Genomic DNA, 16,874 nt, shown 5'->3' with positions numbered 1-16,874 from the left:
GCATGTTGACACTCACCTGGCATGTCACAAATGACGATTGTCCTGTTGGAGACAGGTCACTGGTGGTTTGCATAGAATGCTGGGACAGGCGTAAGGGTGTGCCTTTCTTCCACTCATTTGCCTTCTCATCGTTGCATGCTTATTTATAATGGCTATAGTATTTTTTCAGTGAGAAATTACTGAAGCAGAGCCACAGATTTTAGTTTGGGGAAAAACTAATTTTAATAAGCATAGCTAGAAGGGCCGGCCTGGTGGCGCAGCACTTAAGTTCGCATGTTCTGCTCCTCGGCAGCCCGGGGTTCGCCGGTTCGGATCCCGGGTGTGGACCTGGCACCCCTTTGCGAAAGTCATACTGTGGGAGGTGTCCCACATATAAAGTAGAGCAAGATGGGCACGGATGTGAGCTCAGGGGCAGTCTTCCTCAGCAAAAATAGGAAGATTGGCAGTAGTTAGCTCAGGGCTAATCTTCCTCAAAAAAAAAAAAAAACATAGCTAGCTGTCATGAGCTCTTACTGTATGCCAGGCCCTGTGCTGAGTGCTCTACCAGTCTGCTCTCTCGTCCTCATGGACTTCCTGTGAGATGCAGGTTACTGTTGTTATCCCCATGGACAGATGTGGAACAGAGGCTCTGAGAGGCCACATGCTGTGCCTAGGGGCACACAGTTAGGGAACGCTGCAGTGTGGACTGGTCTGATTTCAAAACCAGGACACTGAGTCGCTTCCCCCACGGCCTGACTTCTCTGCAGATTCTCTCACCTCCTCACTCGTCCCTGACAGCGGGGGCCAGCGGGCCTCTTCTCCTTATAGATAGTCGTGAATCGGGCCTCCCTGTTCTTGGAGGACGTGCACGCACTGGGGAGCAGATCTGTGGACCAGAATGCCTTCCTCCTAACCTTCACGCCATGTGCATAGCCTGCACCCCCACCCAGAAGCTGCCTGAGCCTGCGCTCGTAGGCCGCCCTTCGGATGCTCGGGCAGCTGTCCTCTGACCGCAGCGCTTACAGCACATGAGCTGGGCGGCAGCCGTGGGAGCCCTCCGCTGCGCAGAGCACCGTGGCGATTCAGCGAAACGCAGGCTCAAGTCCCCGCTGTCAGTGATGATTTGTGACCCGGGTGTGCTGCTCGCCCTCTCTGCGCCTTGGTTTGCCCTCCTGTTTAAGTGAAGACAACGACAGAAGCGCGCTCCTCGGGGTGGCCGCAGACGGTGCCATCTGTGCACGATCTGCAAGGAGCTGAGAGCTTATAACCGGCCCCGCGGCGCACAGCACGCCCTCAGTCCCGCCGACTCGCATCCGTGTTTCCCTCGGTGGGAAGGCTTTCTCAGGGAAGGAAGGAGCGTGTTGATTGACGTCCAGGCAGGACAGCCTGACCCTGTTGCTCATGGCACTGTGGGCTGGCTGGCTGGCTCCTTCGAGGGCCTTGCTGTGGGGCTGTGGTGAGGATGAAAGGCAGGAGTGCAGGCATGGTGCAGACACGGGCGGCGTGGGCCGCGCACTGTCCTCCTCCTCAGCGTCCCTGGCCTACGCTGCCGTGACCCCCCAGCTGTCGGGGAGCTTCGTTCCAGTCAGCTCTGAAAGAGCGTGCAGGCCCCAGCCTGGCGGGCCCTGGGCTGGGCAGGGCCCCTCAGCACGGGGGCACAATGGGAGCAGCCACCGGCCGGGGCGGGCCTCTCCTCCTGAGCTCTGTCTCCGCTGAGGACAGTGAACTCAGTCCCGTGGACTGCTCCCTGTCCTGTTCTTTTTTGTTTTTTATAGGTGATTGTTTTAACCTCAGTTTGAAATCTCTCCCTGTTTCAGTTTCGTATTGATAGTTTCTAGCCGTCGTAGCCTTTGGTTGTCTGCAGATTGTAATTTGAAATCAGGAGAGCATGCGGAATCTATCCAGCTACGGCTTAAGGTTCTATCTTAAATGAGTTCGACTCCGTTTTGCACTAAGCCCCTTGGTTGTCACTGAGCCACTGTGGGGCTGCAGTGGAGCGATAGTCTACACAGTCGCATTAAAAAAGCCCAAGTTGGCTGCTCAGGTCTTGCTGTTTGTACAAACGCCTGCCACGCACGTTTTGAGAACTCGAGCCCTGCCTTAACCACGGAGCCCCATGGATCAGTAAGACCTGCCGGGGTTAACGTTTTCCCCACCGCCTCCTTCCTGTCCTCACGTTCCCCGACACGGGAAAACTGGCAGTCTGAAGGAGAGGATCTTCCAGTGGAAGGCCAGGACTGCTTTGAGCCGGCTTGAACAAATTGCTTTTAAACCGCGTAGAAAGACCTCAGTTTATAGCATCTGTTCTGCACGCTGAGACGTATGAGACAGACAGGCGTGTCTGGGATGGAGGAGTTAGATCCCTTTTCGCTTTTCCACTTGTTACAGAGTCCAGGAAGGTGCATCACTACTCAAAATGATAGTGGATCATGGTACAAGCTATTTCTCTTTTTCTCCCAAAACAAAAAGTTCTGGACAGTTTACCCAAGAGGTTTCTGCCCTCTCTGGTGTTTCTTCTGAATGCATCAGGAGATAAACACGTTCATCTTCAGCTCCTCATCAGGGACAGTGAGTGCCGTGCGTGCTGTGTGAGGACGAGGTTTTGGGCGTGGTTCAGATCTCGGTGCCCTTCAGTGGCTGTCCTCATGGTGGCCTAGGATCCTAGGGCGGGCGGGCCCTCGGGCTGCGAGGAGGCTCAGGAGGAGGAGTGCCCGTGTGTCCTGCCCGGGTCTCTGCACTCGTTCTGGTGCTCGTAGGCCAGGAGTCGGGCTCTGCTCTGTGCTCCTGCTCCTGATAAGTAAGACGGTCCTTTAACGTGGCGTTGGGCTAAAACGAGGCTGGTTGTACTCAGCAGAAAGCATAGCTCATGGATTTCCACATAAGTTTATGGTTATAATTTAAAGCCTATGTGTTGTGGGGTTTTTTTGGTCACAGTGTGTTGTTCACTAATTTTACACTGGTCTCAACCCCTCAGTTGCCAACCTCCCTAGAAGAGGTACGAGACGACAAGACGACAATAAAATGTGAAACCTCGCCCCTGCCCTCCCTGCGGTCCCTTCGGCTGGACAGGCTGCACAAAGGGGCGCTGCACACGGTCGGCCACGAGGACCTCAGGGACTTACGGAAGTAAGGAGGGCAGCGTCCCACCCTAGCCCGGCTCCAAACAGACCGCCTTCCCATGCTCAGCTTTCAGAAATCCATTGCTCTCTTCTTGGGGAAAAAAGTCAGAATGATGACTTTAAAGAAATACCGGTTAATTGAGTTGAGTTGATTTAGATGATGCCCTCGGGCTGCCCTGGGAGCTCAGGTGAGCCCAGCAGAAGATGCTGTCTGTTTGGGCGACGTGAGTTTAGAAAGAGAGTTCAGTGATAGCAGCAATCTTAGAAAGCCTTCATTTCTTCAGAGTCTGCAAATTGACTATTGTGAGAACTTTCTCTTCTTGTGGAGCATTTGCTAAGCATGTGGCGTGTTCTGACCGTTGCTCTGCAGGACCGTCCGTGTCCTGCCGCTGGGACGCGCTCTCTGCCTCTGAGCTGTGGAGAGCCCCACCTCGTCCCCAGCGCTCCAAGCGCCTCCCCACAGGGACCATGAGAGCCAGTGGGTGACTAGTGTGCTCCTATGTCAAACTACCACGGGCTGTGCTTTTGTCCCGCCCTGGCAGCCCTCGGTGGCGGGTGCAGGTGTCCATCCTCGCTGCCTCTGCAGTAGGCCCTGTGGCTCTTGTTTCGCGGCAGGGACGGTCGCACTGGGGAGGTTGCTGGGGTGCTGGGGTCAGGCCTCCGGTTGGGAGAGCATCTTCACAGCCGAGGGGCAGCCCTCAGGTGGGCTCATGGTGCTCTCTGCCTTCCATGGTTCGGACTGGAAGCCTTCTCAGAAGGAGAGCTCCGGCTCAGAGCCTCAGCTCCTCAGAAACGGTTCTCCGTGGTGGGATGGCTGGGAGCCTTCGTTTCTACACACGATGCATTTTGCGAAGGAGACATGCCTGGAGGAGACTTGGAATGCTCGTGTAGTTGGAAGAGCAAGTATTAAAAGCGTGGAGTGTTCTAGTGCCTGTGAATGGAACGTTGTGTTGGGACGAGGGCGCTCATTCAAGATCGTTTTCTGTCCCCAAAGCTCCACAGGCTCACAGGACGGCCCCGTGAGCAACCCCAGCAGTAGTAATAGTAGCCAGGACTCGCTCCACAAAGCCCCCAAGAAGAAGGGCATCAAGTCCTCCATTGGCCGCCTGTTTGGCAAGAAAGAAAAGGGCCGACCTGGACATGCCGGCAAGGAGTCATTAGGACAAGGTGGGTGGCTTCCAGCAAACATTCTTAACCCTTAGGATGGAGGCGGGGGGCCTGCCGTGTGTGTGCCTACTGTGTGCCCCCGGTTGTTCCCACGGGCGGTCTGTCGAAGACGCTGGGCGTTCTCAGGGAGTGAAAGCTCAGGAGGCGTATGTTTTCTCTGGGACACATGCGACCCAGAGAGCCACGGTGGACGTTCTTTGGCCCTGAACAACCTGGCGTCCCAGACAGAAGGGGCTCACTGTCTCTCGAGCATTCTCGTGCCTTGGTTGCCTAGTCAGAAACTTAGCCTTTAGAGGTGTTCTTTGCCTGCAAGTGCTCTTCCACCTGTTTCTGAACTCACCTAATGTGGCCGTGTTGATTTCTCTCGCTGTTTCAACCGCTGGGCCCTCACAGCTGGCGTTTCAGAGACCGAAAACTCAGCTCAGGATGCCTTGGGACTCAGCAAACTGGGAGGACAGGCGGAGAAAAACCAAAAACTTCAAAAAAAGTAAGCTTTTCGTTATTCGTCCATCTCACTGAACACTTCTCAGTTGTGCCTGATTTTTAACTAACGTTTATTTAATAAATGTAGTATCTATTTATGTGTCTATATTACCTTCTGAAAGGTTAACCTAAAGCTTTTAACAGACTGTGCTTCCTGGGGGGCTGAGAGCCTCTGCTCAGGAAGGGGGAGAGGACTCAGGGGAGGCTCCCGTCCCCCGGAGAGCTGTCTGACGAGGAGGGCTCCCCGCCAGGCGTGGGGCCCCGAGTCCGGCTCCGGTGCGTCAGCTCTAGGGGGAGGGGCCGCTTAGCCTTGCTGCGCTCCCAGTTTCCTCCTCTAAGATGGGAGTGCAGCGGTATGCGCCTCACACGGCTTTGTGAGTGTTAGACACACATCTGTCGCTACATAAACACACGTAAAGCACTGGCAACAGTGCCAGCCATCCTAAAATAGGGAGAACTGAGTGTGTAATTGCAGCCACCGCTCCGACTTGATCACCAGCATTCAGAGTTTGCCGTGCGGGCTATGATCTGTCAGGAAATATTCGCTGTGTTGCCCCTTTTTTCCTCCTCCGGTAGATTTTGTATTTTTATCTTCAATAGACTCGTGATTTTGTGGTCTGTTTATTAAATTTTGATTCCGATTTGTCTTGACTCTGAAAATAGGTGATAGCAGGGTGATCATTTTCTGCAAAGGTGCTCAGACGCTGCGAAGCCCCGGGGTAGGGGCATGGAATAGTGTGTGCGTGTTTCTCTGGCTTCGTTCTGATCGGGAGCAGGTTGTGTGTTGGTTGACCGTATGTCAACCAGAATTAAGTAGATGAATGAGGTAGGGAGAGACAGTATCCCAGTGAACTGGTGACTGAAAACTGAAACTGAACCACCCTCTACGACAGAAGGGGCAGTTAGCAGTCCCAGAGGGAAGCGCTGACCTTGAGAATGGGGAAGACGGGCGAGAGCCAGTGGTCAGATGGCAAAGCTGGGCCTTGGGACAGGCTGACGATTGGTAGGTTCTGTGGTCACTCTGACGATAGGAAAGGTCGTCTGGCCACTCAAGTACCCTGAGACACCCTCATTGGTGTGGCACCCGGGCCTACAGTGTGCCCCGAGGACCACGTTGGGGCCCGGGGACCCTCTCCCCTAGAGGTCACGTGCCTTTAGCTGTAGAGTTGCCGGTTGGGTTCCCTTTTGTGAACCCTGCCTCATTTTCGTTCTCTTCTCAGAATCGTGCTGATCTTCGTGACTGGCCCACTGCTGGTCTTATTTCAGGCGAAGTGCCGTTGTTTCTGTTATTGCTCACCATGCCCTAGGAATACTCAGTCTTTCAGGTCCCCGTGAATGGAAATCCGCAGACACCATTGAACAGCAAAACGTGCTTTGAACGTTGCTGTCTTTGAACTGTATAAAAATGTTTTAAAGTAACTTGGGTAATTGCCATTTGCCTTTGTGAAACGTATCCCAGCCAGGCCTTTTGCCTCCTGGAGCCCTGCCAGGAAAAATGTGTCCGTTAGATTTTGCTGACGTGTTCTAGTGCACACGCTTGCACATGCTGGAATAAAATCCGTAAGGTTGGTGGCAGTGCGCCTCGGTCCTCGTCCCCGGAAGTTCATGGTTCCTGTAGGGTCACAGACTATTCAAATTGGCCCAAGTTTGGGTCACCCTTGTTTTCTAAATTTATTTTGTAATTCGCAGGAGGTATGCTTGAGCACTTGGCTGTGTGGAGACAGCCTTTATTGTTTGTCCCGGCACGTGACTCCGTTTCCCGCTGCGTGGGGAGCGTGTGTAGGGGTGGGTGGTAGGCGGGTTTCTCTGGAGCTCCGGGTTCCCCGTGATGGCATTGGCTCTGCACTTCTGTGTCACCATAGCTGTAACTGTCCAGGGGCAGGCCGTTCTCTGAACTCTGTGGTCGTGCACGGCAAGTTCTAGGATGTACTAGTAAGTTAGTAGGGAAAAATTCAAAGTATGGAGGTTATTTGTCTGACTACAGTGGGTAATTTTAGTTCTGTCAGTTAACCAGAAATAAAATTGACTTTAGGAAAAATGCTTTATTTATAATTGTGGGAAAATGTTTGAGTTATCCGGAAAAAGTATTATTGGAATACAGCTTTACGTTTATGGCATTATAGAGGTAAGAATCAAAATACGGTCCTCAGAAATATTTCTTTTTATTACCTCAAAAGTGTGCCTTTAGCTGCCAAAGTCACACAGCCAAACACATCCACTTTTAGAGAGTTTTCAAGAACCTGGTGACTTCGGTGGAGAGCTGACTTTCAGGTTTTGTCAAAGGTACATAAAAGAGAGTGGTGGGCGCGTTCGGTGCTGGACATGCTTAATGAATCCGTGGAGGGTACCGCTGGCGTGAAATCAGACATCACTGTGTTCGTCCGCTTGGCGGTGCTCCCACAGCGTTGCCGGGCGTCCCTGGTGCTGTCTGAACTCCGTCGCCTTAAGTAACCTGGTGTTCTAATGCTCTCTTTCCCGTTTCTCCCTGGTTGACTCTAGTGTGGTCACAGGGTAAGTTGAGGCGGAGGGTGTGCTGTGCTGAGCGTGTGTTACAGCCTGTGGCGTTGGCGGTCACCAGCCTCAGGCTCTGAACTGAGGTTCCGGGAGAGTCGTGCTGCTTTGCTGAGAGCTGTGCCGGGTCCCCTCACCCTGGCCGCCCCCCACCCCCAGCCTCTGACAGCGAGCTGCACCCCATGGCGGGAGTAGTGCTTTGTGTGGGCCGTGGAGCCGTGTTTGTGACGTGAGCCCAGCAGGTGTTGGTGCAAGGTGCCATGGTACTGAACGTGTCGGCCTCAGAGAAACGAGGTGCGTGTGTCGCTTGGATGGTACACCTTATCTGGGGTCTGGTCAGCAAAGCCCACACCGCTTCTCGTTATGAAAGATAACTTCATCATCGTGTCCTGTCCTAGTTATAAAACACACGCCGTCACTCACGGGTTACATGACCTTTGTCTCATCCGTGTGCCTGTTCCCCAGGGGATTTAGCATATTTCTGAATGTCTTTTTCCTCTGACTCTAATTTTAAGGCTGGGAAGCATGGCACATCAGTTTCCTGGTATAGAGGTATTTAAAAAATCGCCCTTGGGGTCTAGAATGATCTTCGAGGGAGGAGGTCAAGTCCCAGCCAAGCAGCCGCGAGTTGCTGGCTGACCATGGCGGGCCCAGCGCTCGTCCCTTTACTCCGCAGGGACGGCAGCCCCGCCCTTGTTTCTCGAGTAGCTCTCTGTAAACGGAGATCGCAGATCCCAAGGGTGGACAAAGCGATGACAGAGATTGCAGTATCTCCAAGCAGAGGAGGGAAATACGTAACAACAGAAAGCAGACGAGTCTTCTGTTTGCTTCTGGGCAGTGGTTTGGGGCCGTAGAATCTGGGCACACAGAATACACCTCATTGCCCCAGGATATCAGCTTCTGCCTCAGCCTCTGCAGAACAGAGCTGGGTGCCTCGGGTAGACTTAGGATGCAGAGAAACGCACGGCACTTGAGAGGCCCGCCGCCTTCGATCTCTCGGGTTTCAGGCCTTGGAGCGAAGGGCCAGTAGAAGACGACCTCGTGCCCTGGCGGTTAGCTGTCGCGAGGACTCAGCAGCTATCGTGGTGATCTCTGGTTGCGGTGAAGTCGAACCACACGGTGGTTCTGTTGATTCTTAGAAAGTGCTCTGATGAGTAGTCACAAACGAAGGAGAGCGGCCGTCTGCCTGAGGCCGTTCTCAGTGGCCAACAGGGAAAGGCAGTTCCTAGACCGAGCAAGAAGGGAGCATATTTGTTCGAGAAACCGAGCTCCAGAGAGGGCAGGAGTGGCGCTGGCCCCGGCATCTCCAGTCTGGTCTCCGCATCCTGTGCTCGCCCTGCCCTGCACAGCTTCCAGGGGCGCTGCCCTCTCCTCTCCCACGGGCAGGGGCCTTCTTCACGTGACAGAACAGTCACCCCCAGAGAAGAAGGGGGTGCTGGTGTTCCTGCCTGGGGTGATAACGCAGGGATCTGGCTCCATGTGGGGTCTTCAAGGTCACCAACTAGCCTGATAGGGGAGGGAGCTGGAAGCAGACAGAGACCTGGGCCGGCCGCCCAGCTGGGGTCTCCTCTGCCCTCGCGCTCACTTCTCGCGTCTCTCTTGGCGGCATCTAAGAGATGCATCGTTCTCCCTCCATTGCCTTATCGCCCTTTCAGCAGGGCGCTGGGCCTGCACTGTGAAACCCAGAAGTAATCCATACTAGAGAAAGCTGTTGATAAAAGCCAACGACCATTGCAGGTGAAGTCAGAAGGGTGTGCACCAGTCCCCAGATGATGGAATTACCAGACTATTTTTAACCCTATGTTCCTGTGTACAGTGAGTGTCTGTTTCATATGAAAAATGAACTCTCTGCCAAGTGCCCCGGACTCAGTACCTGTTTAGTTCACTTCAGAGTGTGGGGATCGGAAAGCCCTGTTGGCCCGGCACCAGTGCCATCCCCGCCCCTCTGCCGGGCCAGGCGGGCAGGACTTGGGCCTTGACCGTGCTGTCAGGGTTCAGGTCTTTCCCTGCTCTGTCTGCCGAGGAGGTGTCTGTCTTGCTCGTATGGCTCCTATGGCTCACAGACGTGTTTGCATAAGATAGAGCCGCTGTCCTCGAGGAGAACTTGTCCCCAGGAAACACAAAGTGGCACTTAATTCAGCACACTGGCGGTCGGTCCCGCCCAGCGAGGCCCTCCTCTCCCCTCCGTCCAGCATTGGCCTCCTGTGTCAGGGGGACGGCAGTTCCAGTGGACTTGGCTGCTTTTTTATTTATGAGTAGCTTTGCTTATTTGAACTAGAGAAGTTTGCCCCTTGTTAACTCTACTTGAGCTATTAAGATATTTGTTGCATCCTCTGGTAGAATTATCCTGGATAGTTGCAATATCTGTTATTCCCCAGAAGCCTCAGGGTGACTTAAGGCACACTTACTTGAGATCCTGTGTGAAACGTTTTGAGCTTTAATTGTCCGTAGACTTCATAGTCTTAAGAAAAGTCTAATACTATTTCAATATGTTGAAGAGCTGTTACGTATCTTTAGAAGTAAAAGATTCGACGACGTGTTCTGTAGAAATGATTATGGAAAATGACTTGGGGTGTCGGGGCGCGTGCGGTGAGCAGCCCCGTCTCCTCTCCGAGGCTCTCCCTGTCAAAGTAATAGGGTGTCTTAGAAAGGCTTGGAGGTAAACAGCACAAAGCAGTAAGATAAGATTCGTGAAGCTTCTTTGTTCTCTCTTACATAGCCATGTTCCCAGTAGACAGAATCATTTGCAAAGATGGTAATGTGGTAAAGTTCCAGTTCGCCTATTTTAAAATCAGGCCTACAGAATATTTCTGATCTCACGAGGGCCCTGGGACTCCTCCCTGCCTCCTGCCCCACGGTAGCTGTCAGCGCAGGGCATCTTAGGCTCACACTCCGTCTGGGGTCCTGGTAGAAACTGTCCGGGTTGAAATTTTCTGGATTTGAAGCCTGTGGGTTAAACCACAGAATGACCCAATGTCTGAATTTAGCAAATACCTAGTTAGCTAACTAGCAACGTGGAAGAGAAACAGCCAAAATCCAGTCCACTACTTGCTTGCTACAGTAGACCATTCCTAGTGTTAAAAATCCACATTGTTCTCGGTGTTGGTGGTGTGAACGCTGAACGTTTGTGAAGCTCCCACGGAGGCAGGCTTCTCTGTTCAGACCCGGTCTAGTTTCCTCTTTCTCCATATTTTCCCTCATCGTTTAGAAAGAGAAGAGCGAGTATGTTTTCGCTTGAATGTCCTAGCTTGGATACAAAGGCTCTGCTGGGTTTTTTTAAAGTGGGTAATAATTCTTTAATTCTGCGAGGAGATGATTCTACAGAGAACCTTGTCGAGTCCGTCAGCATTCCATTGTTCAGGAGTTCTTCATGACATGTACCAAACTACCGTTAAGTGGATGGTTTAGAAGATTAAAGGGAAATAATGAGATATGTGCTACTGTGCTTGAGAAAGTGTATAGAGCGAGTACTCTGCTAACTTGCTTCCTGTATGCGTGTGATCGAGTCTTTCACTATGACTGTCTGGTTATTTGTAGGCATGAGTTGCTCGAGGAAGCCCGGAGACAAGGTTTACCTTTTGCCCAATGGGATGGGCCAACTGTTGTCGTCTGGCTGGAGGTATAGCCGTCTTTCAATCCTGGATCAAATATGTGACTCATGTGAACGTGTTAATCCATTTCACACAGTGTGCATAACCTTCTGGCCTCAACATTTCCTGTCTCTAGCTCTGGGTTGGGATGCCAGCCTGGTATGTGGCCGCTTGCCGAGCCAACATGAAAAGCGGGGCTATCATGTCCACCCTGTCAGACACGGAGATCCAGCGTGAGATCGGCATCAGCAACCCTCTGCACAGGCTGAAGCTGAGGCTGGCCATTCAGGCTATCACGTCCCTCACGAGTCCGTCAGCCCCTCCTACGTCAAGAACGGTGCGTCTCCCTGAAAGCAGTTTATCCCCTCCTGACGTTGCTTCTCCAAGTCTTCGTAAACACACCCAGGGCTCCGGTTTAAAATTTCAGCCTGCAGAAACGTCACAGCTTCTAACGGGTGAAAACTGAGTGGTTAAAAATACTTTATTGAATGCTTTTTTAACAGCCTGGCTTCAGTGGCTGCATTGTAACGTAGAAGTAGGAGTTTCTGAAAACAACAGTAGCGATCACAAATTTAGACATAAATTCATGAAAAGTGAAGGGAAAAAAGCCTCGATCCCCAGTTGCGCTATAAGCAGTGTTTTACTCTAATGTGACGTTGGGCCCCTTGGTGCTTCCATTTTGGGCGCTGAGGGCCCTGGGAGCTCAGGGTTCTGAGCAGTCCATTAGCCTGCGTGTGCGCACGCACCAGGCATTACCTGTGCTCATCCGGTTTGCTCCCCGTGGGGAGACCTCGAACGTCCTTAAAGAGGGTCCTCCTATTTGAAACGTTAAAAATTAATCTAATGAAAACATTAGCGGTTACTGGGAGATAAGGGCAGGCCAACGCCTCATTTCTAAAGTGCAGACTCTTTTCATTGGCCCAGTGCCCACTCTCTGCTTTTAGCTTTTGGTTTACTCTCGAGAGAAAAACCCTGATTAAGAAACCAAGAGCCTCACAGGCATGCTTCTCTGAGTAGCAGGTCAGGGCCCGATTCAGGCCTCAGTTCCTTTGCACAAAAAGTGTTAAGAGCCTTTTTTGTTTGTTTGTTTGATTTTGTCTCTTAGTAAAGAGTTGTGGTAGCGACAGTCAGCCTGTGTTCTCACCTGTTGCACAGACAGCTCTTCTCCCAGTGGAAAGTTTTGTCGCAGTATCCGATCTGGTCCCTGTTCCCCCATCATTTCACATGAGAGTGGCCTTTCTGCAAGTGAAGGCGCTGGGGTGGTTTTCCCCAAGTGTTTATCAACTGTCTTGAGAAAGCTCGCGTCCTGCGAGCTGAGGTTAATGGCCAGTGGTGAATAGCCCGTCCCCCGGGAAGCTCTGCGTTGAGAGCCGCGGGGCCTGGCTGTCCGCGGCTGCAGTGACGGGGACCGGACGTGGGGCCGGTGTTCCGGTACAGTTGCGATTGGGCCTTCTTTTGGACACACTCAGTCCTGCTCCCTGCCTCTTGAGCCCCCCGGCGAGGTTGTGCAGGCCGAGAGGCCCCGTCCTGGGAGCGCCTGCCCCGAGCCGTCTCCCCCAGTCCGGGGCTCGGCTGCGTGGGCTTCCTGGGCTGAGGCCCTTTCCCATGGGGTGGGTTGATGGGCACTGGAGAATTACTCACACTTTGAGAGGCGCAAAATGTATTTTCTTCTCTTTATATTTCACATACCTCAGGGGGTCAGCAGGGCAGATCCAGCTCTAGGAATCATGGGCTCTTCTCGTGTGGCTGACCACACAGCATTAATTAGGTGTGGTCACTCTTTAAGAAGGGGGAGCTGGTCGATGTTCTCTCCTTTTCTACGTGGGCATCTCAAATGAGAAGAGGGGGAGACGGGCCTCGCCTCCCCTGCTCCTCCTGTGTGCCCGTGGCTCACGTGTCTGCCACCTTCCTCTCTGTCACTGCTTCCCTTGCCCTGGATGTGGTGGTCCCTGGGTCACCGTAGACCACAGGAAATGTCTGGTTAATGCATGAGGAGATGGAAACACTCGCGGCCTCGCCACAAATGGTCAGTCCCGCCCCGAGCCTGTCCTCCTCCCAGGGCACCCCACTTACAAGCGGCGCCATTCCCGGCCTTTTTGTGGGAAACAGAAAGGTCATTTTACACTCAGTTGTTCCTGATAAGTATTTCTGCTAGGTATTAGTCAAATGTATAAAATAGGATCCGTATTTTGTCTTATTTTCGATTTTTCCAGGAACTTTACATTGGTAGGCCCTCTCTCTTTAGAGTAGGTTGAATTCACACCTCCTTTAGGGAGAGGCCTCGGCCGAACACTCCATTTTGAGGGTCTGGCCCATTTTCTCCCTCGCTGAGTGTGCTTGCCGGGGGGGCCTCGGCTCCTGCACAAGAAGCTGGGATTGTTGTTTTGCATGCGTTTTGCATGATACCTTGATTTCTCGAACTTTCCCCTCCGTCTCGCTGCACCTTCTGAAGTTGATCTGCTTGCCTTACTAAGCTCACCGATACTAACAGCTGTGTTCTTTTCATTCCTAACCACGTAACATCAGGAGGATGAGGAGGGAAGCTGGGCTCAGGTTGGAGACTTTCTATACTATATTCTTCACTATATGTACAGCAACAAAAAGAATTGGCGTATGAAAACTCGTAATTTACTTTTCTTGACATTTTTAACATCTTAACTTTTTCAGAATATTGTTAACGATTTGAAAGCATTAGGCGGAAGCAGAGCGTAGAGTTAAAGAGCACGTCTCATGGACAATTTTGAACCTCTCTTCCGTGGGGCCGTGGTGTCAGTTCTGGTTAGCGTAGACGGCTCTGTGTAGCGGACCGGCTTCTGGACGCGGTCCTGGGGCTTCGGCGGCTCCTGACATTGCGGATTTAAGTACCCGCTTGGGTAACTTAACCGCAAGGTCTGCCGGTGGGAAAACTGAATTCTGAGAACTTTCCAGCACAGGAGTTGCTGTGGAGACGTCACGTCCGGGTCTTCGTGTTGGTGTTTTACTAAGTGCTGATCAAAAGGCTTTCTTACTAATGGAATTCTCAGAAATTAAGCCTCTTCTTGCTTAATGTACTTTTCCGTTTTCAGCTCCCCAGCTCTTCAGCTCACAAAAAGCTGCCACACGTGTCTTGCAGCCTTCCTCTGAGACAGCTCGACTAACACAGCGATGTCCCTGCCTGTGACCCCACCAGCGTTGCTGTGTGACATGCCGCACTTTAGGGACCCGCACAGCCACGCAGTGTGAGCAGGCGGCGTCTCCCGAGGCTCTTGCTGAGGGCGGAGCGCTCAGGGTCCTCACGGGATCCTTGTATGTCTGAAAAGAATCAGGATAGTTTCAAATCAGAATTTTCCTGAGTACAAGTTGTTGGTTGAAATGCCAGTTTCCCTCTGTTTGTATTCCCAACGTAAAGCCAATTCTCTCTCTCTTTTTAACAAAAGAAGAGAGAAGCTATAATATGATGGTGTGAGCCCTCTGCTCCTGATTTGGGCCTTCTGTGCTGCTACGCCAGATAAGTATCCTCATTAATGATTTAACCTGGCCAGCTAGCTCTTTACAAGGCCACTAATGACCATCAGTGAATTAAAAAGGGTGCATTTCGTAATTACTTAAATGTCGGTGTATTTCACACTAGGAAGCAGAACTTTGTCAGCACTTGAGTAGGAAATTCCCTGTGTCAGGGGCACGAGGTGTAAATTAAATAAGCAGAATGTTTGCTCTCTGCAGTAGAAATGCAAACACGGGTGAGCTGTGCCCGCGGCAGCAGAGTTAGCCAACACTCAGTGTTCCTAGTAAGCAAGAGCTGCTCTCGCTGTCGCCTCCCCTAGATGAGAGGAGTGAAGAGGCTTCCTGGGCTCTGTGAGGCCGCCCGGTCTGCTGAGGGCCGCGGTCACACAGTGTTCCTCTCCTGTGCCCTTACCTCGTGGCCAGCTCTGAAGCCGAGGGGAGGTTCAACGTTTCCTCGGGCCCTCGGGAAGAAAGCATCAAGGTGTGGTGAGAGCCGTGGGTGCCTTCATTTAGCAAGTGGCACATGTGGGCTGTCTGTGGGAGGCTGTGCTGCTTGCTGCAGACACAGGAGTGAGCGGGACAGCCACAGTCCCTGCCGCCGGCCCTCACAGTTTACAGAGATCACAGAAGTGTGTTTGTGATCATTTCAGTGGTGGATTAGCAGGCCCTGGGCAGTGGCTGCCTCTTCTGGCCCAGGTGTTGTCCGATGATGGAGATCCGTGTCAAGGGCTTTTTCAGAAGGCTCTGATGGCGGCCCGGGAGATGGAGGGCTCCCTGGACTGGGCCTGATCCTCAGTCGCTGACCTACGTTATCTGACGCTGACCACTTAAGAAGTGTGACTAGAGTGTATGATGAGTAAACAAAAAGGAGGAGGGTTCCGCTTCCATGGAATTCTCTTATTTAGAAATCTTTGCGTTGTGTGCCCATTTAAGAATACGTAATCACAGGCAAGGAAATGAGACCAGATGCTCATGCGTAAGTCTCAGGCATATGAGATGAGAGTAAGGTTTGAAAGAGTGAAAAACATGATAGTGTGATGATTTCCCGAAAATGTTTGATGTTTTTCCCACTCATGGTTGCTTAGAGAAAATAGTGAAAATGTTTTTTTCTGTTCGAATTTGAGCATTCTTGTTGGAGTGTGAGTCATTTCTTCCAGCTTGGTTGGTGTAAGTGATAAATTAGACCAGAGGCCGTGTTTTCAAGGCAGAGCACGGTGGTAGTTGAGAGGGACTGTGTCCAAGGATTCCGTGATGGGACTGCAGAAGGCCTGCGGGCGCAGCTGGTCTTGGACAGAGGGGCAGCGAGTGCCTTTTTTGGATATGTCTGTAGATACATATAATGTGTGTGCTTATTTTTCATTGTACAAAGCTTGGCTGTGTTCTGTTAGATTTATCCCTAAGGATTTCGTGACTTTGATGACATTGTGAATGGCATTTTGTAAATTTCAGTTTCCAGTTCACTTCTAGTATTTAGAAGCACAGCTCGTGTTTGTGTCCTGGCCTTGTGTCCTGCCGCTTTGCTAAGCTCGCTGTAGTTCTCACAGCCAGTTTGTAGGTGTATTTTCTATGTTGCTAATCAGGTCATCTGCAAATAAAGACAGGTTTTTTTTCTCCAATTCCTATGCTTTTGATTTCTTTTTCTTGCCTTGTTACTGTGGCTAGGAGTTCCACCGCAGCGCTGAATAAAATTAGTGAGAGCAGACCCTTTGTTCCTGATCTCAGGAAGAATACATTGTCTTTCACCGTTAAGTGTGATGTCAGCCCTGTGTTTGCTGTAGATGCCCCTTATCAGGTTGAGGCCGTTTTCTTCCATTGCTGAGATTTCCATAAATGAATGATGAATTTTGTCAAATGCCTTTTCTGCATCTTTTGAGATGATATAGTGGTATTTCTTTTGAATCCATTGATAGGATGAATGTCATTGATTTTTCAAATGTTGACCCAACCTTATGTTCGTAGGATGAACCTCACTTGTCGTGATAGCTTATTCTTTTAATTTATTATTGATTTAATTTGCTCATATTTTGTCCAGGAATTTTGCATCTGTGTCTATGAGAGATACTGGTCTGTAGTTTTCTTGTAATGTCTTTGTCTGGTTTTGGTATCAGGATAGTGCTGGCTTCATAGGATGAGTTAGGCATTTCTTCTCCATTTTTTTGGAATAATAGTGTAGAATTGTTATTTTTTCCATAAATATTTGGTAAGATTCACCAGTGAAGACATTTAAGGTAAAGATTTTATGTGTATGTGAGAGAAAGTTTATAACTGCAAATTTGAGTCCTGATAAGATACAACTTATCTCTTTCTTATGAGTTGCTCTCATAGATGATGTCTTTTGCCCATTTTATCTAAGTTGCTTACAGTTGTTCACAGTTTTCCCTTTCAGTGTCTATGTCCTATAGTGTGTCCCCTCTTTCATTCTTGATGTTGGTAATGTACGTCTTTTCTTTTTTCTTAGTCACTCTGTCTAGGGCTTAGTCAATTTTACTGATCTTTATGAAGAACCAGATTTTAGTTTCATAGTTTTATTTTTCTTGTTTCT

At 51.0% G+C, this 16,874-nt stretch overlaps 1 protein-coding gene across 17 annotated transcripts in view; it reads left to right on the top strand.

Moving 5' to 3' along the window:
• The window catches only part of LOC123282353 (liprin-alpha-1-like), a 113,843-nt gene that overhangs the window by 77,721 nt on the left and 19,248 nt on the right, over nt 1–16,874 (top strand). For 10 of the 17 annotated variants that reach the window (XM_070487879.1, XM_070487889.1, XM_070487888.1 and 7 more), the window contains 6 exons: nt 2,954–3,105; nt 4,093–4,265; nt 4,659–4,752; nt 10,797–10,878; nt 10,986–11,186; nt 13,376–13,402. The exons of 1 other annotated variant lie outside the window; for it this stretch is intronic. In XM_070487879.1, coding sequence (XP_070343980.1) covers nt 2,954–3,105; nt 4,093–4,265; nt 4,659–4,752; nt 10,797–10,878; nt 10,986–11,186; nt 13,376–13,402 — 729 coding nt within the window. Of the gene's footprint in view, nt 1–2,953; nt 3,106–4,092; nt 4,266–4,658; nt 4,753–10,796; nt 10,879–10,985; nt 11,305–13,375; nt 13,403–16,874 lie in introns of all 17 variants that reach the window. 6 more of the 17 variants (XM_070487878.1, XM_070487877.1, XM_070487875.1 and 3 more) reach the window with 2 other exon arrangements.

The sequence above is a fragment of the Equus asinus genome, chromosome 17 (assembly GCF_041296235.1).
Source record: "Equus asinus isolate D_3611 breed Donkey chromosome 17, EquAss-T2T_v2, whole genome shotgun sequence".
Lineage (NCBI taxonomy): Eukaryota > Metazoa > Chordata > Mammalia > Perissodactyla > Equidae > Equus > Equus asinus.
This window is presented reverse-complemented; position numbering and strand designations above follow the sequence as displayed.